Source organism: Myiozetetes cayanensis, unplaced genomic scaffold (genome assembly GCF_022539395.1).
Source record: "Myiozetetes cayanensis isolate MyiCay16 unplaced genomic scaffold, myiCay2020 scf1, whole genome shotgun sequence".
NCBI lineage: Eukaryota > Metazoa > Chordata > Aves > Passeriformes > Tyrannidae > Myiozetetes > Myiozetetes cayanensis.
Window position 1 is genome coordinate 103,230,845 of NW_026086604.1, and position 27,020 is coordinate 103,257,864.

The window sequence follows — 27,020 nt, forward strand, 5'->3', positions numbered from 1 at the left end:
TCCGGTTTTCCCATTCCGTACTCCGGGAAAATCCAGTCCGGGTTTTCCCCATTCCGTACTCCGAGAAAATCCAGTCCGGGTTTTCCCCATTCCGTACTCCGGGAAAATCCAGTCCGGGTTTTCCCCATTCCGTACTCCGGGAAAAATCCAGTCCGGTTTTCCCCATTCCGTACTCGGGAAAAATCCAGTCCGGGTTTTCCCATTCCGTACTCCGGGAAAATCCAGTCCGGGTTTTCCCCCATTCCGTACTCCGGGAAAAATCCAGTCCGGGTTTTCCCCCATTCCGTACTCCGAGAAAAATCCAGTCCGGGTTTTCCCCATTCCGTACTCCGGGAAAAATCCAGTCCGGGTTTTCCGCCATTCCGTACTCCGGGAAAAATCCGGTCCGGGTTTCCCTATTCCGTACTCCGGGAAAATCCGGTCCGGTTTCCCTCGTCCCCTCCCCGCCCGGCTCGCTCCCGGTGGTCCCGGAGGACGCCGCGGGACCGGCAGTACCCAGAGCTGTGCGGGCGTCCGGCGGGAGGGGCTGGGGGGCTGCGGTGGCGGGTCGGGGCTCGGCTCGGTTCGGCTCGGCTCCCGGGAGTGGCAGGGCTCGCTGTGCTCGGTGCCCGTTCCGTGCGGGGGCTCGTGGGGAACTCCCCCTTCCTCGGGGAATGACCCGTCCTGCGGCTTCTGGAGGGGTGAGCTGAGCTCGGGACAGCGCGGGGCGGCTGGGATGGGCAAAGGCAGCCTCCTGCTGCTGCTGGAGCGCTTGGCAACCCAAAGAGGGAGGGTTGCCAAGCTCCCTGCTTACGGAGCACGATATTGGGGCTGAATCGTTCCCAGGGAAGTGTCCGCTTGAACGAGGTGTTTCCCAGCGACATTCCAAGAGCCCTAAATGCTGGGATTTGGGTCTTTCCAAAGTGCTTCCAGCGAGCAATCGCTACAGAGTGGGGAGTCAGGCAGGTGTGCTGTCCCACACTCGGAGGGCAGGCGGCATCGCTTCCACTTGCGCTCCCAGGGAGCCGCCACTTCTCCCCGGCTGGGAGAGGGGGAGCGGCGGGCGGATTTCCCTCATCCCCCACCCCGGGGCCTCCGTGCAGAGCCGGTACCTGCTGCTGCCGGTGGCCGGGTGCCCGTGGCCGGTGTCCCGGCGCTGCCGGATCCTGCCCGGCCGTTCCTTGTGGCGGAGCGGCCGCGGGACGGCAGCGGGGCCAGCGGCGGGGCATCCGCGGCTCGGGGGCCCCGCGGCCGCGGGGGGAGCTGGAGGGGCCGGCGGCCCCCACAGGGAAGTGCCCCCCTTCCCGCTGGCGTGCGCACTTGAATCCCTGCATCGTCCCTTGGGAGCTGCAGCCCGGGCACGTGTGTTTTCCAATGTATATACATCTTCAGTGTGAAGGAAGCTAGACTGCCTAATCTTTTAGTTACATTCTTATTTACAGAACTGTGATTTGGAAAATAAAGGCAGGTGATGACTTTACTATTAAGCCTTTACAGTAGTTAAAGTGAAATAAAATATCTTTGACGGTATTCTCAAAACATCTTTTTTTATGTAGCTCTTGCTACATAAAAATGTAGCTCTCGCAGACTTCACTAGCATCGTTTTTATTTCCAACTCAACCAGAACTAACCAACTGACCATGTTTATGACTCTAGCTCACTTTTAATAAATGATCTCCCAGCCCACTTGTAATGTCTCATACCCAAAGGTTAAAAGTGAAGAGAAATCCTGCATCCACACAGTGCTGAACATCCATATCCATCTGTGATTTCATGGAGTTCGTGGCTGTTTGACAGCTGCAGTGGCTTACAACCCTCTGCTGCTGGTTTACTGATTTGCTGAAACTGAGTAAGTGAAAAATCCTGTAAACGGAAACAGTCACCACTGCTTCAAGGAGAAGCTGTGATATGATGAGACCACAGCTCACTTTGTCTTCTGCCTGCTAAGCTGCTGTTCCAGGGCAATGGAAGTACTACAAAGCAATATGGCCCACGTGCATGAGTGAGTTAACATGAGAGGAACACACTGGTAATTGGCATTTGCTCTGCAGGTTGCTAATAAAACCTAATGGCTCTACAAGAAAAGCAGCCACACTTACATTCCTCTTTAGGTAGAAATTAGGTGTTACATAACATGTTTTTGATCAAGGGTCATCTAACACGCAAGACCTGTATCTGGAAGTACACATCTTGTACAGGCAAACTGAATGACTGACTACCTTCCCTTCACTACTGGTGTAATATCAGTGTTTGTTTGCAAAGGCTCACTTACTCCAGTTTCCTCCTTGAACCTGAAGAACATCACCACTAGTACAGGAGTGGGAACCAGGTTACTTCAAGGAGCTCCTTAAATCCTTTTGATATCACATACAGAACAAGTATTGATGTGCCACTACCACAGCATCCCTACAGGCAATCAGCCTATAGCACATTTTGCACAAAAACTATGCAAACTGGAATTCTTATTACCCCATGAGAAATAAAGGAGTGGTATATGCAGATTTTCTAATGACAAAGCAACAAAATATCATTATACATTACCCATGTTTTAACATCTTTATTTTAGAAAGTGAACATATCCATTAAAAAAAAAAGAAAATGCATGGAGTTAAAAAAAAAAGTAAACATAAAACTAATGACAAATTGCAATAACATAAAATAATTTTATCTAGTGAGCCCCAACAATTATTAAATATACTTCCACGACAGAGAAGTTTTACTTCATTATATTACCAGTCTCTTGATTAGGTACACAAGACAACACTTTCCAGTAATTACCTAGTCATTAGAAGATCAACTTCAGGAATCACGGAATAATAAAATACATTGTGGACGAATACTTTCATACCACCTGGGAGGCAACCTAATATACATATGTCAACAAAGTACATCTTCATGAGGTATTACAGTACATGGGAACCATTCCCTTTACTTTCTAAGGAGTAAATTCTCCTGTCAGCAGCTCCACCAGCAAGTCAGCCACAGACTCGGTTGCCAGTTTCCAAAGCCCAACAACTTCCTTCCAAGATTTTCTTTCTGCAACAGAATGCACAAGTCAAGATGAATGAAGATAGGAGTAAAGAAAACAGATATTGTAAACACAGACGGTGAAAGAAAAGGTCATCCACTCTTCCAGATGAGAACTTAAAATCAGAAGCTTCAGCTTCAAGAACCATTTAATACCTCCCCTACCTGGAGCTTTGCTGTGGGTGGTGAAGAGAAAGCATGGGGCAAGATAATTCCAGAAGTAAATGAAGTAATTTCCAAAATAAGGAAATAATCTCTTATATTTAAACAAGGTATACAAAAATCTTAAGATGCAGCTGGTCCAAGTGTAACCCACTTGTAGTATTAAACAGACTGAGGAGGGGAAATATCAAAGTAGTTTTGCCTATGAAATCTTTACTTGTACTAGACCTAAACCAAAGCAAATCTCTTCCTATTACTCTTGCACTGGCATCTCCAAAGAAGTATCTCTACCCCCTAGCAAACAAAGGAGTTTTTACACATCTGGTCCATCACTGTCCTTTCCAGGACAGCCAACAAATAAATGCCAAGGACCCCACCTCCAGGCTCTCAAGATCCTGGCAGGATTTCCTGCTTGAAACTGCTAAGAGAGACAAAGTGAGTTCAAAAAAGATGAACTCCTAAGAGTTAGACCACCATTCAAATTACTTGGGAAGGAACTAAGAAGAAAAACATGCTTTAAGGAATATCCAGGTCTCATGAAAAGGAACTTACCTGCTTTCTCATATTTGCTATACAATCGGTTTTTCACTGTCTTGTTTTTCTTCCGAGTCTTCATCAGATCCTGAAAAGGAAGACAAGAATGCTATTAGATCAGCTGAGAGAAGAGAAAGAGGAAAAAAAAAAGATGAAGGGAAAAAGAAGAAATCAGACCACCACTGGTAGTGGCTTATCAAAAGGCAATTCAAAGCAACCATTTCCCATAAAAATATTTACTTTTTATTTTAGATTTCTTATCCTTTCAAATGTTTCACACTGAAAGTTGTTTATGTTTGGGGTTTTTTTTTGGTAACAGTTAGCAAACCCTAAACCCAGCAGTGGGATCCTTCTTGAAATATCCTGTCAATGGATTCAGTCACATTTCAAATTTTCATGACAACATACTCAGGACAATCAACTCCACATTTACTCACTGACAAGCAGATTTTCCCACTTGTTACACCCTGCCCTTTGGAAGACAACTTCAGAAGACACTTTCAAAGCAGCCACAAATAACTGCTTCTACAAATTAATAAATTCTGTAATCTAGTGTTTTGACAAGAGATTGTCTCACTCGAAGCCACAAACCAAACAGCTCCCTCTGCCTTTCCCTGCCCACTTCTCCTTTCCTCATGCCCTTCCCACTTTCAGCTCTCTGCTTTGACAAAGCCCTGGAAGGCCTCAAAGAGAAAGCTTAGCTAGTCACAGGGCTACCTGCCCAGAGACATCTCCTGCTGGAAGCACTGCTTTGAAGGAAGGTAGCTTGATGGATCAGTCACTTTAGGGAGAGCAAGAAGACAGGAAGCAAGCAGGGTAAGCAGCCCTGACCCCCATTTCCTGGACTTCCAGCCCAAGCCACAGATGTCTGTGCCCACATCTGAGGTGGCAGTCAGTCCTGGCAGCAATCAGTCCTTGTCAGGGACACCTGAGGAAATTATCACCACATGGCTTTCACCACACAGGTCTTGGGCAGTTTAAATGAGACTCCCAAAGAAAAAGAATCCAATAAGATGAGTAAAGAACTGTCTTTGATAAAATGCCTGTAGACTTACTTGGGCTTTTGGCCTGAATTTAAAGCTGAACAATGCACGCACATTCCTTCTCACAAAGGAAAAGGACAGACAAAGGGGTTAAGCTCTTTTGTTTTCAAAAGTTACTCTGAAGTTTTTTAATTTCTTGCAATAGCATATCTGCCTTTTGTTTTGAAGCTCAAATTGTACAGAATCTGAATAAATTTACTCTTTCCTGGCCAATTTTCCACTTGCTACCTCCAGAACAGTTACTTGGAAACCAAGTCTGATGTTGAAGGATCAATCCATATAAAGAAGTGGGCCTGGGGTATAGCCCTGGACATGCGTAGTTTCAAGAAAGATAAATATGCTGAAAATTCCAACAGAGCCTGTTTTAAACATCACCTCCTAAAAGCAAATATTTGTTTTTATAAATGTTGCCGTGTCAGCAGAGGGGTTTATTCCCCTCTGCATGATCACAGGGAATAGTTTCTTCCTAAATATTTTTCAAATCAATATCTAAGACAGACTGACCAAAACTTGCTCTCTTAACACCAATCCATAGTTTTTCTTCTCAGAAACAAATGCAGATCTTTGAAGAAAGTATTTTAATTTTGAACTATTTTTACTGTATATTATCTAGCAGTTTCACTTCGTGACTACCAGTGTGTGCGTGTTTAGTTCAAATATATCGATATGACTGTTTCTTTTAATCCTCATACCTACAAGGGGTGCTTAAACAAAGCACCTGAGCTGTCATTGAATCCCATTTGATAAGCTGAAATCAATGGCACAATCATACACCTGTAGACAACACATGCATGCTGAGACATGATGCCTCACTGCACTTGCAACACTGACCCAGCCAAAATGTCTAAAAAACCATATTAGCTCCACTAACACTTCCTCTCACACTGTACATTCCGTTGCCAAGAAAAAAGCCAGGCTGAATCCAGTATAATTCTTCCAACCATTTATTCCTCAAGATAAATTCAGAGTTTTAACTAAAATCCATTTTGACTTTGAATTATTAGTTATACTTGACATTAATACTTTGTCACCCCTAGATGGAGCTCGAAGTCATTCATTAAGTCAAAATGCTCAGCAGAAACCACAGAGACAGACATTAAAATGAAAAATATCACCAACCTGTATAACCATATAATGCAAGAGAGGCAAACTTATCTGTAGCAATTAGCAGATACTTTAATTATACTGCATAATACAGCACAGCTTTACAGAAGAGATTTATATCTTAGGGTAAAAAGATTGACATAGGATTTGTGGGTTCACACTGCATTCTCAGGTAACTCAAATCCACTCAACCCACAAAGAAATCACTCATTTCCTTGAAATGCTTGCAAACACATTCTGAAATCTTGTGGTATTTACACTTATTTTTGACTTAGTCAGCTCATACTTCAACTAGAGCAGAGCATATGATATACAGAGTTAAGATGTAATTAAATGTAGCCACCAGTTTAATATACCCAAACAGCTAAGCCTTCTTACACAGAGTGGGCCTTTTCTTTTTGTTATGAGAAAAGAAAAAAGCCTCTGATTGAAATTTCAGCTTGCTTTATAGCAGTTTCAGGTTCAATGTCTATTCTAAGATTCTGTAAATCTCCAAGTTTAGGCTGGATTAGATAGTACATGGCTGCATAAATGCTATTGCAAGCAGAAAAGAGATCACAGAGTCACAGAATATCTCAAGTTGCAAGGAACTTGTAAGGATTATCGATGGCAGAAGAAAACCAAAACTGCCTCCTTCCAGTTGCAGTGTTATTTTCTCTCAGACTTACCTTGTTTTTAGTCAGAACGTGACTTAAAATACACTAACTGTGTGTATTGTAACCCGTCTGATAGGTAGTAACTAAACTGAATTACTGAATAAGAAAGAATCTTGCATTTTAGGATGCTAAAGTACACTTTTCATTTAAAAAGAAAAACATGGCTTTTGCCCCCCTCACCCTCCCCCTTACCCTCTTGAAGGAGGTGGAATATGCAGGACTTTAAAGTGAATATGAAAAATCATTCACTATGTGAACATAACTACCTGCTACAGATTCAGGAGGAGAATAGAACTGCCCGTCAGAGAGGACTCCTGGGTGAAGAAGAGCTGCTCGTTCAGAAGCATCCTGTGCTATCAAAAATCCTAAATGGAAAAAAACAACAAAAATAATTCCTCAGTGCTAATACATAGCATCTTAAAAATCAAATATTGATGAAGCATCTTGAAGACTAATGTATCATGTATAAGCATTCCTAACAAGTTACTTCTTTAGATAAATATATTTTTTAAAAGTGTCAACAGTTAATTTAACATTTATGTCTTAACTTTACGCAGCTAAGGTGACATGCACTAGCAAAAAGACAGATACTATACACACAAATTAAGGAATCCTTCCTTCTACTATGTGCAATTGTATGATTAGGATGCCATATGTAAATTCATCAATATTCACTGGCTAACTACAAATCTGGAATATATTTTTAATGATCAGTGAAGTGCCACAGATAACCAAATAAATATTTTCTCACTTTGCCACTGTGACTTCTCATTAATGGCTTGCTTTCACTTATCTGTCTCAACATGCTAATTTCTGCAACCTTCATGAAGTATTTACATGTGTATGTATGGAATACTTTCCTTGTCTATAAAAATTCAATATGAAAAAATGCAAAAGTCTCTGAACTGGTTAGATTTCTTATCTAATTAGATAATGGTGTGATGCAGCTGTATTTTCTCACCTCCTCAAAATACAAAAAAGTTACCCTGAGTTTTTCTTCCTCTAGGCAAAATCCACTGTTCTCATTTAACCAACTTCTTAGAGTGGTGAAAAAGAAGAGGGAAGGGATCAAAGTAGAAAGACTGCATTCAGAGCACCAAAAAAATGGAGGCATTCATGCCTGTGTAAAGTTTTTGGTTTTACTTAACAGATAAACATGCCCTTCCAACAGAGTTTCAGACTGTATTTCAGGTAATGATGCATAAACAACAGGTTGGCTGTATAATTATTCTTCTGCTTTTGAAAATCACAAAGCACCTGTATGCTTTCTTTCCCTCACCACTCAAGCAATATTCTCTTTCAAATTAAACAATGGTTTCCTCCATTTAATTAAATACATTGAGTGTCAGATGACCAGCTGCCTCATCTTGAAGTGGCTGAAATTCATACTTGCTCTGGTCTCATTCTGCCTGTGCATGAAGAAGACTCTCTACAACACTTGTTTGCCTTTCCTTTTCCGCCTCAAAAGAAGAGTTCATGACATTGAATTAGTTTTTGTGTCTAAAAGAGGAACCAGGCACTTATTCTATGCACTACCCAAAAAATAATGTTTTACAAGCCGAAGTCAGGTAAAGTTTTGTATCTTAAGGACATAAAATGATATGCATTCCTAAGGGCTTGACAAATGGCTGATCTGGTCCTTGTAACTTTTAGCTTTGCCTCCCTAACTCAACTAAAACCTCACTTCTTTGAAGGCGTACATTCCTTTCCCAAAAAAGAAAATTCGTTCCATATGATTTAATTTCTCCCACAGCTCTTCAAATTTTGAGATGCTGAAAGAAGCAATACTCTGCCAGCTAACATGGGATCAAACACTGCCAACTGCAGCGATCGAGGGGAAGCATCAAGAGCTTACTGTTTTCTTCTTCAGCTTCTTGTGGTAACACTTTAAAGTCCAGGAACCAAGTTTCAATCCAGGCAAGTATGAAGGATATGATGGGCAGCACATAGCCAAAAGCACCCTGTGAGAACAGCTGGGAGGAAACAAAACATTACAGAAATTAGTCTGAAGAATTTTGCTTTTAAGAAAACAACAAAGTAAAACAAACAGTTGATTAGAATATATACCTGTGAAATAATTACTTTTGCTAATAAAAAGGCACTGGTCACTGCTGTTGTAAACTGAAAGAGACAGAACAGTTAAACTAGTAAATGGATTTACTTTCTCATTTCTGCCATTATGCATTAGTTGCAACGTTAAATATTTTACTAACTACAGCAATATCACACAGATTAATAAAATCTAACAAGCATGATACAACTAACTTAAAGCGTTATTAAAATAACCTCTTTAATAAACTTTTAATACAAACACCTCCAAACATTGATTTCCACACAGCAGATAACATTTGTGTAGCATCTACACTGACTTGATTATATAAATTGTGATCTTACTGTACAATGCAGACACATTTCTCTATTCACCAAGTCCCTTAAAAAAACCCCAAACTACTTATGAACTTGGGAAAAAAGCAAACAGCAATTGTTTCAAATGTTTTTCCATACTATCCGAATCAAAAGATCCATTTAATAGAACAGAACATCTTTACAGGAATAAATTTGAATAAATATTTTAATTCACCCACTGATACTGTGAAAAATGTATCTCTTTGGAGACTTGATACTCTCCATTTAAAAAATGGCAGACTGCATAAAACATCTCAACCCTCCCTCCCAAAAAGCAGTGGACAAGTATTGTTCACTTAAGCAAGGCTTCTGTCTCTACTAATGCATTTGGGTCCAGCAGTTCTTTAAATAGCAGAACTTAACTAGCTAGTTAGCTTCTGGCAATCACAGGTAGGATGTTAAGATTAAAGGCTTCTGCAAAACCTTATTTGGAGCTTTATATATCTAATTGCTTACTGCCATGATGGGTTTACTCTCACAAACAAAGGCATCAAGTTGGAGGATTAAGAAATACTCTAAAGCTACGCAACCAAGAGCAAGGACTTTTAAGATGTGCATTAAATATAAGCACAGCAGCAGCAGCTACCATTATGTATGTGTTTGTGCCATGCTAGTAATACAGTTTATAAAAATCATGGCACGTAGCCTCAGACTACAAAACAAACTGCATGCTACTGACTTGGAGAAAGTTATATGTGAACATATTCTACATGCACCTACCACAGGGCAGGGAAAGAAAAAAGTCTGATGTACAAAGCACTAAGCCAGCAATATGCCTGTTGTATTACAATCTGTAGTTGTTTTGACTGGTGGAAGTATGAATCTGTCACCAAGTTTTGCTGCCTTATCAACACAGTACAGCTGCATTAAAGATACTGGCTCCAAAACGCTGCGATTGCCTACAGTTCTCGAGAGCTTCCCTTTTAAGAAGGGATGCACGTTCAACATTTTATATTGGAGCATGAAGCAATACAGGTGCTAGTGCTCAACATGTGGCACCAAAAACTTTAGAAAGTAAGAATGTGGGAGTTCATGGAACCAGGATCTCCGGTACAACAATGCCAATTCTTGTTCTTGAATACGGTTCACTATTTCAAATGCAAATATATTTCCAACATTAATTAACAAGTTCAGAGGTAACAAGCAGTTACGAATAGCCATCCATACTGGATTAAAAACAAGTCTTCAATTTGTATTAACATGATACCTAATTAGAACCACACCCACTGTACTATTGAATTCTTGCCTCTTGGCTGAAAATCTTCCATAAAATAAGTTTTTAATGTGTTACAGTACAATCAATTTTTATATACAGCATCAAGATGATTCTTAACATACAAGGGTTAAGAGGCAACTAAATTTTTTGTCTGATCCATTCCAGTAAAAACTCCATTATGCTTGTCTACTACTCACAGCTATTGCCCACCAATGGCGCAGTCTGCACATTGCATATGCAAGTATTAACACCTTAAATCGAAAGACTGCCAGTAGCTATAGAGAAAGGAAAAAAATATTTGTTGGTTAATTCAGAACACAGAAGAACCACGAGATTCTCATCTCACTGAATATACTAATGAAACAAAACAGGACAATATGAGTTCTGTTATCAAGGAACAAATTTGAATGTGTGCTTGTAAAACAGAAACAGAACATACTTTCCCACTGGTAAAGCAAATTACAACATTCACATGCCTACATAGGCTCAAATATGCAAGCATGGGCAATTCCACAAGTAAGTCAGAAACATAAGAAAACTACGCAAAGTATGTTCATGATCTTTTTACCTGACTGGAATCTAAGCAGTTAAATCTAGATGCAGTTAATCCAGCAAATACCTTGAGCATCACTGTGCATCTTGCTGATCTTACTGGTGTGCAACTGCACAAGAATATCATTAAAAACTGTAAAGACTTCATAAATGGAACCAGAAAATGAGAAGAATTTATAAAAATAATTTTCTACCTACTATACTTATAGCAATTTTTAAATATTGACATTGCAAAAATCAGTTATTCCTTATGAAAATGCCTACACTATCAAGTCATTCTGACTACTTTGCAGTAAAAAAAAAGGTAAGTTATGGTATTTCTAGGCCAGAAAATTAAATCAATAGCAGACAGATGAGATTTCTGATCACGGACCCTAACCTTCAATTTCCTTGTTTATTCCTGGATATTAAATTGTCTCCAACTTGTTTTAAAAGATGTGTTCAGAATCTAAAAAATGTGAAACAAGTGCTTAAAAATGAAGACAAACCAAGGACAGCCATGGCCAGAAGTATAATGAACCCATTTAATCTTATGCAAACGTGTGGTGAAAACAGACGAAATCCTGTATAAGCCCACAAATCATTTTGCAGAATTCAATGATCTAGTCCCTTTACAGGGAATAGAAGTCTATTATAATTTCCCATTACATGTTCTTAACCCTTGTTTCAACTACAGGACAAAATAATTTTCGTTTTGCTGCTCTTTTTTCTTTTTTTAAGAACACTTACAAATATATCAAAATATGAAGAAGAGTAGTCATAATGTAGGACTTCTTTCTCTAAGGTAGTCTCAATGCCTCCTTTTACCTACAAAGAAACAACACCACATACAGCTTTAGAATAGAAGTTACTGAAAACAAAATACACACAAATGTGAAGGGTGATTCTTTGATGATTTACAAAAAGATCCTTAAACTAAATACAGAGGACCTATATGCTAAGAATGTTAATTTCAAGATTACTGTTGTTATTTGTTTTTCATGATTATATACGCTTTTCAAAGTGAAAACATTTAGGATTATCGTCTGGCCTAGGCAAATTACATTTCAGACTGTCCCAAAATAAAAGCAAACAAATTGTTGAGAGAAGAAGAAATTATTAAATGTAAGGTCTGTTACACGAATTCACAAAGCATTTTATGTCTCATAAGGAGGATCCCAAAAGCCACCTAAAAACCAGCTCTCATTAGTCACATGTTAGCAAATAGGAAAAAACCAGTAACTGAATTCATACTTCAAATCTTTTCCTTATCAGCACACATTTGGTTTGTTTCAGAAGAGCTGAGCTAAAGGACCCACTATAAAAAACACAGAAGCTGCAACTACTAGACCCTTCTCCCACAAATAACTAACACACAAGTTTAATTCTTTCATTTGCGGAGGAGATTCAAAATTGCGTGTTCCTTAGTCACCGTGTTTCTTTCTAGTGGAACGATTCATCACTTTCCTGTTCAAACAGGCTTAGTAAGAAAATAATTTAAGATGCATTGGGTCAGAGAATGAGAGGAGTATTTGTCTTAGTGGAAAACGAAAAACCTCAGTGTCCAACTCGTTTTTAATACGAAATTCCATAATTAAGCAGTGCATTAAATAGTTACGTAAAACAACACCAACAGAAGGCTTTAATATTGAGTTTGATTATTGCCATCTTTTTAAGGAAAGGAGGTACCAAAGCATGCCAGCAACATATGCTCACCATCTCAAAGCAATGCAGTCTAGATGCTTCCACACCTTCCCAACTATACTGCTGGACAGTGTTTTCCTGAGACTATTCTTCTATTTCTTCTCCTCTGCCTCACCTCTATGACTACCTAACAAATAACTTTCTAAATACAGTTTTCTCTTGGTTACTCTACTGCATCAGGTGTGATTATCTGTTTCCAGCACAAATAAGGAAGATAACTCCCCCCGCTCCCAGCTGTTCATCACATGGCTGTGTGAGCACCATGTTAATGTAAGGATGAACAGAAAACCATGAAAGCCTTGGGTTTTGCTCAAAAAATGTCACGGTGCTACTTCCTGAAGCATTTAAAAATAAGCTACTCCTAAAGAAACTGGAAAATAGCAACAAAGAGAAAACAATACTTACAGGAACTCTCGCAGCAATTCTGAAGTCCCATTACTTATGCACCAGTGACAGACAGTCCTAATACACTGCTATTTGACTTCCCAAGGAACAAAACAATTAGAAAAAAAACAGAACAAAACTCCTAACCACGGGTCAGACGCCAGATATCAAATGTGAGCTTCTAACATCATGACTTCTAAAGACAAAACCCTGTTTTTTATTCTTGCTGACATTTGGCAGTATAGGACTCTGGTTCATAATACGTTCTCCTTAAAATAAAGCTTTTCATGAAGAAAACTGCTAGGTTGTTGAGGTCCCTTAATCTTTGTAGCATTCAAAATGAAACATCAGGAGTTGGTAGCATTTTCTATACAGACTCTTAAATATTCTGAGAGCACTCATAGGCAAATCTGTACTCTGAAGCCTCAACAAGAGATATAAACCCAGACTATGTTGCTCTTAGTCATACAAGCTGTTGAGAACTTGGCCTAAAAAAAAGAAATGCATCAGAACACTATGCTGCTTTTCTAAGACAAGATAACTTTACACACTAGATACAACAATCTTTCCACCTAGAGAGACAACAGACGTCTAGTCCCAAAATTACAGCATTCAGGAAAGCAAAGCCTGCTTTCTCATATTAAATCAGAATGAGTATTTTGCACTGTATGAATGAACTATTGAACAGTCAGCTCCTGAAGCTTTATAATGCCAAATCAATAACCAAGGTTATTTATCTTGTAATGGAATGCTGACAAAAAAGATGTACTCAAGATCTTTCTTGTCTAGAAGAGGGATTCCTCCCTAGTATGTCCTTTCTTAAATGCAAAGTTTAGATTCTTTCTTAAAATCCAGCTCAAGAACTAGGAGGTACTTATGAAACAACATATCATCTATCCTGTTGCTTTCTGGAAATTTTAGGAGAAGAGCCTCATTTGCCAAATTACAAAACATGGAGTTAAAAGGCCGTAACTGTGGGAGTTCATGCTTCGTAAATACACCCTGCCATATACAATGTATAACATACTAAGTTTGCCTCGGAGAAAATACATCACAGCAAAAGTAAACTTTTGGCCATTGGAAGTCTTTTCAGAGACTGACACCTCAGTGAAATATCACTGACTTAAAGTTACTCAGAAGGCAACGTCTTGAATCCTGTTAAAATTCACACTTCTTGCCAAATTCAAAGACCTACAGTGACATTTTTGTTTATTTGATGCCTGAGGAGTTAACTGGATTTCCAGTGGTTTCTTCAGCGTGGCTCACAGACTACAGAAACATTAAAAGCTTTCATGATAAGAAGATTAACATATATCCTAATGAATAAAAGTAGATGCAGTTGAGTAGATACCATGTTCATGAAAGCTTAAAAGTAATAAGCTGCTTAAATTTAAATAGATACAAATAGCATATAATTTGGATAGAAAGAAGCAACTTATTAACCATCTCTGATGCGAATAAATACTTCAGTAAAGTCTAAAGGGTACTGAAAAGACAACTCACATTTAATTCTATTATCCACAGCAAGGTTATGAATAAGAGATCAAATGTTACAAACAAACAGAAAGTCCGTCTGACATCCGATATGCCTTTCTTCTCTCTGCCTTCATATGACTCAATCCTTGCCATCAGCTGCGCTGGGTTGATGGAGTGGACATCCCGCAAGGAAGGACAAGATTCCACACTGCTACTGTGAGCATTTTCTGCATCACCTGGCACCCGATTCATCCTGGGTTTGCTCAGAGTGGTCTTCTTCCAGTTTCACCATCACTAGAAGGCTGATCCATATAGAAAGAATTTCTAAACAAACAAAACCAAAACACATTAGTCACAAAACCTCCACAAATTCCAACAGGTATTTTCTTTTATGTCAGTTCTCTTTTTGCTAAACTTATGACTAAGAGAATTAGGCGAGTAGGCTCTAAAAATTGTTTTTAAAATAATGTCTAATCCCTCTTCATCTCTCAGAGGATTTATGAAACAAGAGAATTAATGTTCAATTAGACTGGTGGAAATAAGGGAGCACTGTCCAGATTTAGATCCACATACAGTTCCAGAAAAATGGCAGTATTAGCTACTAGCACATCCAGAGCTTACACAACCAGAAGATTAGAAGTCCATTAAAACGCCTGAACACTGTAGTAATCATTTTGTAAAGCACAGACACTATAAATTCAGCTGCTATGACAACTTATATTGCCAGACATTGTCTCTTCGAAAAAAAAAAAGTATGTAACCAGTGGTTAAAGGTCATGCAATTACCCTAAGCCTCTTCTGACTACAAGGCTTTTAAAAAGAATTTTTAGGTTAAATTTCTTGTAAAACTGGAGCAGTTGGATGTATTATTCCCTCAAATCCTCCATGAGAACCTTTTTCCAATTAAAGCTGCTAGAAAGAGTGGACTAAGAAGGTTACAAAAGTTTCACGGAAAAGCACAGAAAATTTAATTTTACACAAAATGCTCAGAAGATTAAGCTATATATCCTGTGGTACAAATCACATCAGACAAGTTTTTGCAACGCTGGGGGAACAGCTTTTTGAAATTCCAGAACAAAACTTTGCCTCCCCCTGTGGGGATTGTCTTTTAGTAAACCACAAAAAAAGAAATCCTTCCCCCTCCTGTATTTCAGCAGTGTTTCAACTTCAATCTGCAAGAACACAGTCAGTCAGAGCACAACAGGGGATCCGTAACACACCGCTAGGCAAACACCAGAGAGGATGCAAGGGCACAGGGGAAAAGTAAAGTTGGTGCAGGGAGCTGCACAGACGTCACAGCTGAGGAAGAGGCAGGCCAACCAGGGACGGCCAAGGTCTAGGTCAAGGCACACAGAACATCCTTCAGGTAGTTCAAAGCACCAGACAAGGGCGGCTGAGTACAATACAACCTTAAATCTTCCCCCTGTGTTTCTACAGCAGCTGCCTCAAGCATGGGTGGCAAAGAGCTGTAGAGGGGAGAGACATACGTGGTATGCGTTTGGTCAGGTGTCTCGAGCGCTACAGTGACCTTTGGGCCACCTGAACCCGAGGGTGTGAGCAGAATCACTGCACTCGAGTGCTACAAACAACACTTGGTTTGTATTGGAAGTCCTCCCGTTAAAGTGCCCTGCTGTGTAACAGCGGGTCATAGGAAATTGTCTGGGATGAGATACAAACATCAGATCAGGCCATCAATATCCATAAAGAAAAATAAAAAGAAAAGAAAAAAGAAAAAAGACAAGTAACACGTGCACTTCCAAAAAAATTTCCATCTACATTGGCTAAAATACGTGACTAATTTTTTTAATTTGATGTGGCACTCAGTGCCAATTATATAGGAAGTTGTTACTTCCAGTCTGGAATGGGAATGCAATTAGTACAGCCAGAGCTAATTGTCTGAGGGTGTGCAAGTTCAGCATCCATTTGCCTTGTGAGGCCCTCTGCAAAGAGAAAATCATGGTCTTAAAATGCACTGGCTACCAGTTTGTTTTGAAGCGTGACTCAAAACGTCAGATTCAGCTTGTAATTCCATGTAGTCTGGACAGACTGGTTTTTTCCTCAAAGCCCTCTGGACTCACAGCAAGGGAATTTGTCTCTAGCCTTGCTCTGCCTGCTGATCCATCAGATCCACATTTGGACACATGGCAGGGCCTGTCTCGTCACACCGGGCTGCCATCAAAATGTTGAGATTCCTTAACTGAACAGACATAGCCTGGCAGCTTTCTGCACTCATACCACCTGCTCTACAAACTGATTAACCACAAAATGTGTGCTAGAGGATTGTTTCCCATAGTTTCTTTAATTAATTAAAAAAAACACCAAAAAACAAAAGTTCCTTTGTACCTGAATGACATAATCAGTCATTTCATCACACCAACATTCTCAGGTGGTTTCAAGTGGGCATATAAAAAGCAAAATCTTCAATCCTTCCTGGCAGCTATCTTACAGGAATGTGGGGACTATTAAAAAGCAGCGGTTGCATTGGAATGTTCAGTCAGTCACCTGGCCGGACATTTCCATACCCATCTGAGCATTACCAGCAACAACGTTTCTCTTCCCTGGCATTTCCAAGGCACCACTGGCTCTCTTTGGCTCTCTTGCCCATTACAGGTTTGTAGTAGGAGTGAGCTCTTCTCTTCCCTTGGCTCCACTTCTCTGTAGGTTCTTGTTTGTGCAAAACAGCCTGTGTTTGGAAGGGCTCCAGGCTTGCTGCCTCATCAGGAGCTGCCACTTTTCAGCTCTCCATGTGGGCAACACAAGCGCCAGGCAGGCACGAGAGAGCTTTTCATGCATCCCCGGGCAAGAAACTCAGCAGTGGAAAGAGTTTAGGAAGGCAAAAAAAGCGTGCTTCTCATCGAGATGTGTCATACTTTTGAAAATACCACACAACTCTTTCGTGTGTGACTGCTACTGATCCTCATTCTCACTCCTCAGGAAACAGGGACTGCTTCACCTGTATTCATGCACATTACTTGAGTTTTTGCATCCAAAGTGATACATGACATTAGTTATTGTTCTTTTTAAAAAACAAAATAATTTAAAATCAGAGAAAAGATAATTATAAACTAGGTGTGGGAATGTTTGGGGTTTGGCATTTTTTTACAACAAAATATAAATTTGTGCAGAAAAAAATGCATTAGCAAATAAAGAGAGAAAATCACCTTCTTAAAACTTTTGAGTTTTTTTTTCTAGAAAGAGCCTTCTTCGTGCATCAGTTATCTGCTTTCCTGTTTCTGGTAAAGGTTAATATTTTATAGATAATTTAGGTGGGTTTTGTTGTTGTTGTTTGGTTTTGGTTTTGGGTTTTTTTCCTGATATGAGGTACATATTATCAGAACTGTTGTATCATCTCTAGGTTGACCCAATGTCTGCCTCTGATTTGAAGGAGTCTGGGTGCACCTGGCACCCCTTATTTTGGCTCCAGGCAGTCCTATTGTTTGGGACTGTTTGGGATTGTTGGGTTATTCTATATGGCAAACTTCAGGAAGGACATGTGGTCAAAAAAAAGCATGTCCTATGAAGAAATGATGTTTACAGACTGGCATGTTTGCTCTCTGCAGAGCCTGGGTGAAGGACTCTTACCAGGAAGATGAACAGTCCGTAATTCGTAATCTTGCCAGAAACCCTATAGGCAAACTTGCCTGGAGAGGTGGAGTTCATAGCAACTGCGTTGAATATAAACTGTGCTATTAATTCTTTGCCACAAAAGACATGTGAGCGAGACAGAAATTGGTTTTCCCCATGCAGTCCCAATAGCATATGGTTCTCCACAAGATGTAGGGGATTTGCAACGTTCTGGCTCTGACATTCCTTTGCCAGACTATACGTGATGATTTTTCAAGCTAAACTGAGGACTGCATTAACCTGCTCTGGCTACACCTGCACACAGTGCTAGTGCTTGTGAGCATCTGTCCTGAAAGAGTCAAGAAAATAAAATAAAATCCTGTTTCCATGTATAAGCTTTGTGTTGCATGTCTTTGAAAGTGTTCTTGGAGCTAAAAAACCGCTGGCATTTCAGTAAAATAACAGTCTTATTGTTATTTGACTCATCATGAGTGCAGAATAGAATAGAGTATTCAGTTGGAAAGGAGAGAAACAGTCACCTAGTCCAACTGCCTGACCACTCTAGTCCACCTAGTCCAACTGTTGACCAAAAGTTTAAGTATGGCATGAAGGGCAATACCCAAATGCCTCTTAAACACTGACAAGCTTTGGGCATCAACCCCTTTTCAAAGAAGAGTCTTGCAGGGTTTGACCACCCTCTTGGTCAAGAAATGCTTCCTCATGTCAAATCTAACCCTACCCTGATGGATGCAGCTTTCAGCCATTCCCACATGCCCTGGTAGTGGGTACCAGTGAGGAGAGATCAGTAATCTCCCTCTCCACTTCCCCTCCTCAGGAAGCTCCAGAGAACAATTTGGTCGCCCCTCAGCCTCCCTCTCTCTAAACTAGACAAACCCTGTGTCTTCAGTTGCTTCGCACAGGACGTGTCTTCCTGCAGTTTTGCCAGCTTCAGTGCCCTCCTCTTAGACACATTCAAGGACCTTCACATCCTTTTTAAACTTTAGGGCCCAGAACTGGTCACAGCACTCAACATGACATTGCATCAGTGCTAAATACAGTGGGATGATCACCTCTTTTGGCCACCTGGTTGTGCTGTGTTTGAGGCATCCCAAGATGTGGTTTGCCAGACTGACCTCCTGTGTTAAGCCTGCTGTTAGATAGCACCTCCAGATCCCTTTATGTGGGGCTGCTCTCCAGCCTCTCCCAACTTGTACTTATGGAAGGTATTACTCCATCCCAGGCGCAGAATCTGGCATTTGTTCTTGTTCAATTTCATGCCACTGACGATTATTCACCACTCCAATCTACCAAGATCCCTCTGCAAGGTCTCATCCCTCAAGAGAGTCAACAGCACCTCTCAGTTCAGTGTCATCAGTAAACATGCATTCAACTCCTTCCTCCATATCACTGATACAAATACTGAACAGAACTGGCTCCAGGATTGAGCCCTCGGGAGCACCAGTGGTGTCTGGTCTCCAGCCAGATGTAGCTCCATCCCCTATAAGCTTTTGAGCCTTGCCCTTCAGTCAGTGCTTACAGCACACCATTTGCCTGCTCACTTCACAGTCAGACAACTTGTCCAGAAGGATGCTGTGAGGGTCAGTACTAAAAACCTTAATAAAATCCAGAAAAACTATACTCACTACCTTCCCTTCATCTACTAGGCAGGTGAAATGACAGAATCTAAAGCTTATTGAAATGTAAAAACATTTAAGAGGGAAATCAAAACTTCTGAAATAAGAATCCATATTAGTATATTGGTGATATACTTTATCCACACTCCCCCTGATTTCAGGATATGTAAGATGGGATTGTTTTTTTTTCTTCATAACTGCATACATTCACCCAACTACCACTAAAATATTTAGCTAAGTAAGTTTTTTATATACTGACCTATTCCAAGTCATAGACAACAGTGGTTTTTTTCCCTGGAAAAAAGGGCAAGTTTGCATCTATTTAAATTAAAGCAATTATGTGTTTTGGGGTTTTTTTGTTTGGGTTTTGTTTTTTTGTTTGTTTGTGCGTTTTTTGGTTTGTTTTAGCACTTAATTCTTATGGCCATAACTCAAGCTTCCAGAGAATTAAATTCCAAAACTTCCTAGTAAAATAAAGATTTTACACTCATTAATAGTATTAATTAGTATAATAAGTGAAATGCAAAGGAATCAAGTTTAGGACTGCATTCCTTCCCTGTCCTCAAAGTCTAATAAAGACTAATAAATACATGATGAGAGGTAGCCCATGATTTCAAGTTACATTTACAATTAATGTAATTATTTTCATTCACACTGAGAGAAACAGATGGCACACATTGCATGTGTCAGTTTTACATATATCTTAGAGATGCACTATCAGAACACTACTTGTCTTTTCTATCATTATTCTAACCCTATCCTTCCATGCTATGGTCCTTGTTTTAAATTATTTTTGTGTTTACTATACTACTGTATCTCACGTTAGCAAGAGCACCTCTTATGTTATTTTTTTTTCTTTCCAAGGAAAGAAAACACAGAGCAGAATTTAACTGAGAAGAGATAACAGATGTGATTGAAGAAAAAAAAAAAAAAGAAAAAAAGAGACTTACTCAATGGCTATCAACAGCTCAGCAAAATCAAAACTGAAAGTGTCACACAGACGCAATTTTTGGAAAAGGCAATACTAGTTTAGGTTAAGATACCAGAGAAATGATATCTGTATAAAGTAACTAGACACACAACTGTGTTACAGTTGCTGTTGAAACATATTGAAAATCTAGAATACTTCTTATATATGTCTCTGACAACATTAAATATGGCCCAAGTATTCCCACCACAAACAGCCTTTCTGTGAAGGTTAAAAAAAAAACCTAAAAATCTGAAAATATTTTTTCTTTCCAATGAGTAAAAGAGGGTGACATGGCCAATCTAATGGCCAAGATGCTGAAGCACTGTGAAAACTACAAGGTCATAGAAAAGCGGACACGGAGAGAGTGGTAAAGTTCATTCATAACAAATCAAAAAAATAACGCATTTCCTTGCCAAAAACTTTCATCATATGGAGATAAATAAAACATGCCAGATCTTTGCCTCTCCTCTCCTTACTAAAAGAGCAAAAAGGCTTACATTGCTGCTTACACTACCTGTTATTCTGTAGGAACACAACACACAGCACAGATAAAACCAAAATTTCTCACAAGAACAGAGTTTGATACAGTAACTGGTATCATAACACTAACGTTCAAATATGTAAGTTAGACTTAAAGGCAATTTCAGATAATGGTCTTCAAGTCAGCAAGTTCCAAGTCGACAACTTTTTGCATGAGCAGGAGCCTGGGCAATATCCCATCCCACATCCAGGGTGGGCAGTGTCCACCCCACAGTGAACGGCCTGTCACAGGCACTTCAGGATTTCACCCAGTGTAGTTCAGTGGGCCAGACCTGAGTTTGCTAAACACCTTCCCTGGAACCAATGGAAGACCTCAAGGTCTGGGAACTAAGTGCCATAATCGTCTGCTCTCTCACCATCACAAAGTCCATCTTCATTCTTTATCTAGGCACAGATTTACCTTGGACAGAATATACTGCTTTGGTACACTGCTTATTCAAAGTCCAAGAAAAGGAAGGTGTAAAGTTGGTATAAAGCTGTATTAACCTGCAGGAGTATTAGCAGAATTTTCTTGGTTTGTTTTCTAACAATCCTAGCACACACCCAGATTAAGAGCCAACACAGATAAAACCAAATTCTAAGATTAAGTAATGCTGATTGTAAATCAGGGGGAATAAAAATCCCAAAGAGCTGGAGACTGCCTCCAAAGCTTACACATTTTTTACACTGTTCTCTACTATGAATGCTATAAATGAACAAAACTCACTCTACTGACGTACTCTCTCCCTCTTCTGTTTATATAACTGCAAGAACTAATTTTCCCAAAATCCGCTTGTAGCGGATACATTACTAGTGACCTCCTGATATCATTGCTCCCATTCCTGAAGGGCACTTAAATCCCTTCCAAGCTGCACTCATTCTGTCTCTATCTGTAACACATCACTGCCTCAGAAGCATTTTAAGGTTTCAATGCCTTTAAAAATACCTCTCAGTCCGAAGCACTGTTCTGTTCAAAACAAATGTTCCTTAGTAAACATGAGGGAATATTTAAAAAACCCCAAACCAATAAACAAACCAAACTAAACTAGACACTTTAATAAAGTAAGACTGAAAATTTCAAACTGATACATACCCATAAAACTCCCCAAACATGAGCAGAAGATACTGTAGAGTATTGTGGCAATACTCTACATTTTCAATTAAGCAACACAGCAGGAATTACAAGTTACAAATATGCAACACATTTAAAGACTGGGAAGGTTTCCCATCGGAGGGGCAGGGCAAGATTTACCAGCACACACAGGAGAGAACTCCCTACAAAGAGTTTGTCTTTATCTGAGTGTTCAGACATAGAGTAGCTCTGCTTGATCCTGAAGTAACAGCTCTTACTTTAAATAACTTCTACCTGTAAAAAAACCCAAACCCACAAACAAACAAAACCAAAACAGCATACCATCAGTTTCCTTGAGAAAGATGTTTCCCCAATTTCTTATGCTCTAATGATGACCTAACAAAAGTAACAGGGCAGTTGCACACATCCCACATTTGTACTGAACAGTATTTTTCTCTGACCTTTGAAAGAAGGTGAAAAAGAGAAATTAAAAAAAAAAAGGAAATAATTTTTTTAGGCTAGTAGAACATCTGAGGGAAGTGTCACCTTCCTCCGTCCCAAGAGTGAGACTCAGATTCATAAAGTCAAATCAAAGTCCTCCAACCTTGGACTAGTTTTTCCCTACAGCTGAAGAAGCCCTGCTAACTTGAGCCATGTCCTGCAAAACACTTCTGTCCTTTTCCAAACACTTCATTTCTTATTCTACAAGAGCTGAGAAAATGGCAGAGTAAACAGATTGTAAATTTGGCATCATTATTTTTTTATCTCCATTGTCTCTTCCCCTCTTGACTTCCTCTCAACAGCATATCCCAGATTTTTACTTCTAAAATGAACTCAAACCAGACATGTGAAAGAGCATGTGAAAGAACAGCTCTTCAGAGTTATCCCCACCTGGCTCTGGTTATGCCTATCTAGCTGTGGGGCCCTCAACATCAGAAGGATGCTGTTCTCCTGGAGCAAGTCAGCTTGAAAAGTTGAAGACAGGCTGAGTGAGTTGGGGTTGTTCAGCCTGGAGAAGAGAAGGCTCCAGGAACACCTTAGAGTATCTTCCAGTACCTGAAGTGGGCCTACAAGAGAGCTGGAGAGAGACTTTTTACAAGGGCATGTAGTGATAGGATAAAGGTAAATGGCTGCAAATTGAAAGCAGGCAGGTTTAGATTAGATATTAGGAAGAAATTGTTTACTATGAGGGTGGTGGGAAACTGGGACAGGCTGCCAGAGAAGTTACTGATGCCCCATCCCTCGCAGTGTCCAAGGCCAGGTTAGATTGGGCTTTGAGCTCACAGAAATGAAGATTTCACCACAAACTTTCTCCACTAAGCACTAAATACTAAGCAATAAGGGCTTATCATCCATTCACTTTCTCAAAGTTAAAACAACTGTAGGCCAAAAAAAAATCATTTAGGTATCAAAAGCATATCTATTTTATCATGTCAGCATTTCTCTAAATACAAAATACAATTTCTTAAAGAGACCAAACATCTTACTGATTGCCTCAAACATTAAGCACTATACTGGTCCATTACACTGGCTACTCATACACATTTGTTTGCTTGTTTTTCTCTAGAGCAACAACAAACATATGCCCCAGGGCTGCTAGCCAGATACTACTTGGACAAGCAAAGCTATTCTTTTGCTAGCACAGAACTGTGGGACTCTTCCTGAAATAGTTCAGTCATTTTATGTATTAGTGAGAAAGACTCAGGATTCTGTCATCTACTCAAAAGTTATCCCACAAAATGGTGCAAAAGTTTAGTCCAGGCAAGCTCAAGGCCTGAAAATTCTTCAGAGCTCTTAAAGAATGCAGAATTTTAAGAAATTGACATCCACTTTAAAACACAGGATAAACTTTTTAAAGATTTTTTCACACTTAACTCATATTTTATAGCTCTTAAAGATGGTTCAAAACAAAAGGAAACATGAGGTTTTACATACTACCTCCATTTTTCTTCTTAAGGCTTAAAGGACATTGTAAGGAAATAATTATCCACGCCAAGCAGCAGCAAGTTCTAGCAAAGACCTACACCTGAACCTTCAGCGGAAAATATTTAACACTCTTCCACACAATTTATCTTGTTTTGCTGTAGGTGCAAGGTAGAAATTAACTCTTGATGTCTGAAGGGATGCTGCTTCAGGGCTTCAGTCAATGACTGAGTAGCTGAACTTCATATGAAAAGTGTGACATCATTACAAGACATTATTTGGTTGTTTACTAACATTACTTTTTTCAACCTTTCATTTTTAATCCTACTCCTAGCTGAATTTAAGCCATTGAGGCAGAGAAGTAATGTGCAAGTTGTCTTTTAACACAATCACTAACGACTTCAAATTAAGAACAGATTTTTAGCAGATACAGTTAAATTAGAGCATGTTTAACAAGCAATAAATCTGTGAGCCTTTAAAGTGACAGATGAGTTTGTTGGATGCTGCTGCCTAAACATGTGAAATCACAGTTCCTGCTGTCACAAGTGTGCTTTACCATTACCACGTCATCCATATCTTCTGAAAAAGCTCTGATAATACTGTGCATGCTGACTTAACTCACTGAATGAAACCATTAGTCCTGCTTACTAGAAATTAGGTTTGGCCCTGTAAAACATTTCAACAAAAAAGCTTTAGTAGCTGCATGTTTAACATGGATGGACTAACAATTTTAAAATGATAAAGTCTAAATAAATTCTTTCACATGGATGAAGGCCTAGAAGTATTGTGCTAAACTCACTTCGAAAAAATCATGGCTAAACACTTGAGAATTTATGAAAATTAGACCACATTGCATCAAGCCAACCACACTCTAGCCCAAATACACCAAAAAGAAGACCTAATCCATCTGAACTGAGGTTAGGATTTCACAAAATTCAGCATCATTAAAAAGGTCAAATATTTAAATACTTAAAGTCACGGATTTCTGTCATAACAAGAGGACCACTGGTACATCTTAACGCAAAGTATCTGGCCCTGAACACCATCAACAAACCAACAGGAACTGAATCACTCTGCACCTGGCCTACTTAAAACTGCAAAGCTGATGAAAAACATCTACTAAAAATAATAACAACACTACTGACATAAATAGAAATGGGCTTTCTCGCAATGTTGGATTGACTAACAATCCCCCAAAACGCTAGGATTTCTAGCACAAACTGACAATTTTCACAGCAATTGCTGTTCAACACACTTCTGCATCACATTATAAAAACCAAGATGACAAATGCACGTAACAAAATGTATTAGCAACACTGTGAAGAAATACAGCAATGGACTTACACCTATAAGCACACTAACATGATTTAAAACAAACAAACATAGAAACAACCTCTTTCTGCAAGTTTAGTATTTGTGGTGAATATTTTCCCTGTTAAAGTCAATCACTGCGCCTACTCACACCTGACTACAGCGAAGTTGGGAACTGCTCAGCATAAGCACTTCATCAATGAGTAACTTGAACTGATAATGGAGATTAAATCACAGTATTGTGAGCTTCGCCAGCTCGCTCTCCAGACCTAGCAGGCCAACCCTTCAGATACACATGCAAAACGCCACATTCCAAGAATGAATGACCCACTTTAAATTCGGATGCCGAAAACGGACAGCGCCTCTCCCAAGTTGCCTAAATGCAGCCCGACGCTAAAATTAACCCTCAGCATAACATTTTCCCGCGATGGAAACCGGAGGTTCGCACGCCCCGGTCTGTTTCACACCGTTACCTGCACGACAAACAGGTCGCCAGTACCTCCGTGAGGATGTACCTGCCGGACTAGGATCTCAAGGAGAGGGGAAAAGCAACCCTCCTCCTCCTTCTCCTTCTCCTCCTCCTCTTCCTCCTCCTCCTCCTCCAGGCCTGCCGACAGCAGGAGCGGCGCAGGGCATGCGGGAGGCGGGGGCGCAGGAGAGGCGGCACTGCCCGCCGAGCATCCCCCGAGCCCGAGCAGGCACCCCCTTCCCGCAAAGGGACCCCCGCCCCGCCCGCCTCCCGCACGTCACCTCCTTCCTCCTCCTCCTCCTCCTTCTTCCTCTTCTTCCTCCTCCTCTTCCTCCTCTCCCTGCCCCCGCCAAGCGCCGCTTATTCCCCCCCTTTCCCCTCCCCTCCGTCCCAGGACAGCGGGCGACGTACCCGGGGAGACAAACGCGCCCCCTGCGCGGGGAGAGCGGCGGCACCGCCGCGGCAGGAGGTGTGGAAAGGGAAGGGAGGGAACGCGAAGGCGGAAAGAGCCGGGCCGCGATGGCGGCCCCGCCGCCCCTCCGCCAGCAGCGCGCCCCGCATCCCCCTCGGCCGAGTCCCCCCTCCTTGTTCCCCCTCACCCCCCGCTCTCCCCAGCGCGGCAGGGTCGCTCACCGCAGCGCGCCGCTCCGGCCCGCAGACACGGGCAGCGCCGCCGCAGCGCCGCAGGCCGCGGGGACGGGCGGGGCCGGCGCGCAGGAGGCGGGGTTCGGCCCGGCCCCTCAGTGCCTGCATGGAGCGGGGGATGCGCCGGGACCGGCCCGGCACCGACACCCCCCGCCCGCTCGGGGCCGGGGGACGAGCGGTGCTGGGGGCAGAGCCCGGGCGGAGGCAGCGCGGGTGGCCCAGCTGTGCCCTGCGGTGAGGGCTCTTCTGAACGTGAACACCCCACGGTGTAATAAAGCTATGGAGGGACTGGTAGCTGTCGTTGGCCCAAATTACACTTATGTCTTGTCATGGCGTAGTCCTTACCTTTGCAGAAATTAGCAGGAGGAAATCTCAGAATCACAGAATATTCTGAGTTGGAAGGGACCCGCAAGGATCATTGAGTCCAGCCCTTGGCCCTGCACAGGACCATCCCAAGAGTCACGCCGTGTGCCTGAGAGTGTTGTCCAAACACTTCTTGAACTGACAGGCTTGGTGCTGTGACCACTGCCCTGGGGAGCCTGTTCCAGTGCCCAAGCACCCTCTGGGAGAAGACCCTTTTTCTAATATCCAACCTAAACTTCCCTTGACACAACTTCAGGCCATTCACCCAGGTCCTGTCACTGGTTGCTGGAGAGAAGACATCTGAGTGTGGTTGGCATCACGAAAATAT

General features: G+C 41.1%; 2 protein-coding genes across 6 annotated transcripts; both read right to left on the reverse strand.

The window, feature by feature from the left end:
* Positions 1-395: 395 nt before the first annotated feature.
* LOC126648665 (transcription initiation factor TFIID subunit 4-like) lies at positions 396-1,313 on the reverse strand. Its single transcript, XM_050332056.1, has one exon. The coding sequence runs from the start codon at positions 1,311-1,313 to the stop codon at positions 396-398; it is 918 nt and encodes a 305-aa protein (XP_050188013.1).
* A 1,208-nt stretch (positions 1,314-2,521) lies between these two features.
* Positions 2,522-26,412, reverse strand: STARD3NL (STARD3 N-terminal like). Of its 5 annotated transcripts, none has more exons than XM_050314777.1 (9): positions 26,318-26,412; positions 14,250-14,546; positions 11,409-11,486; positions 10,325-10,402; positions 8,573-8,626; positions 8,361-8,478; positions 6,772-6,870; positions 3,721-3,790; positions 2,522-3,015 (listed from the first exon to the last, which is right to left on the reverse strand). In XM_050314777.1, the coding sequence occupies exons 2-8, from the start codon at positions 14,472-14,474 to the stop codon at positions 3,738-3,740; spliced, it is 705 nt and encodes a 234-aa protein (XP_050170734.1). In that variant the 5' UTR covers positions 14,475-14,546; positions 26,318-26,412; the 3' UTR covers positions 2,522-3,015; positions 3,721-3,737. The 5 variants fall into 5 exon arrangements, with proteins under 5 accessions (XP_050170734.1, XP_050170724.1, XP_050170744.1 ...); XM_050314767.1 differs by lacking the exon at positions 26,318-26,412 and adding an exon at positions 25,689-25,845; XM_050314787.1 differs by lacking the exon at positions 26,318-26,412 and adding an exon at positions 25,715-25,798.
* Positions 26,413-27,020: the final 608 nt, after the last annotated feature.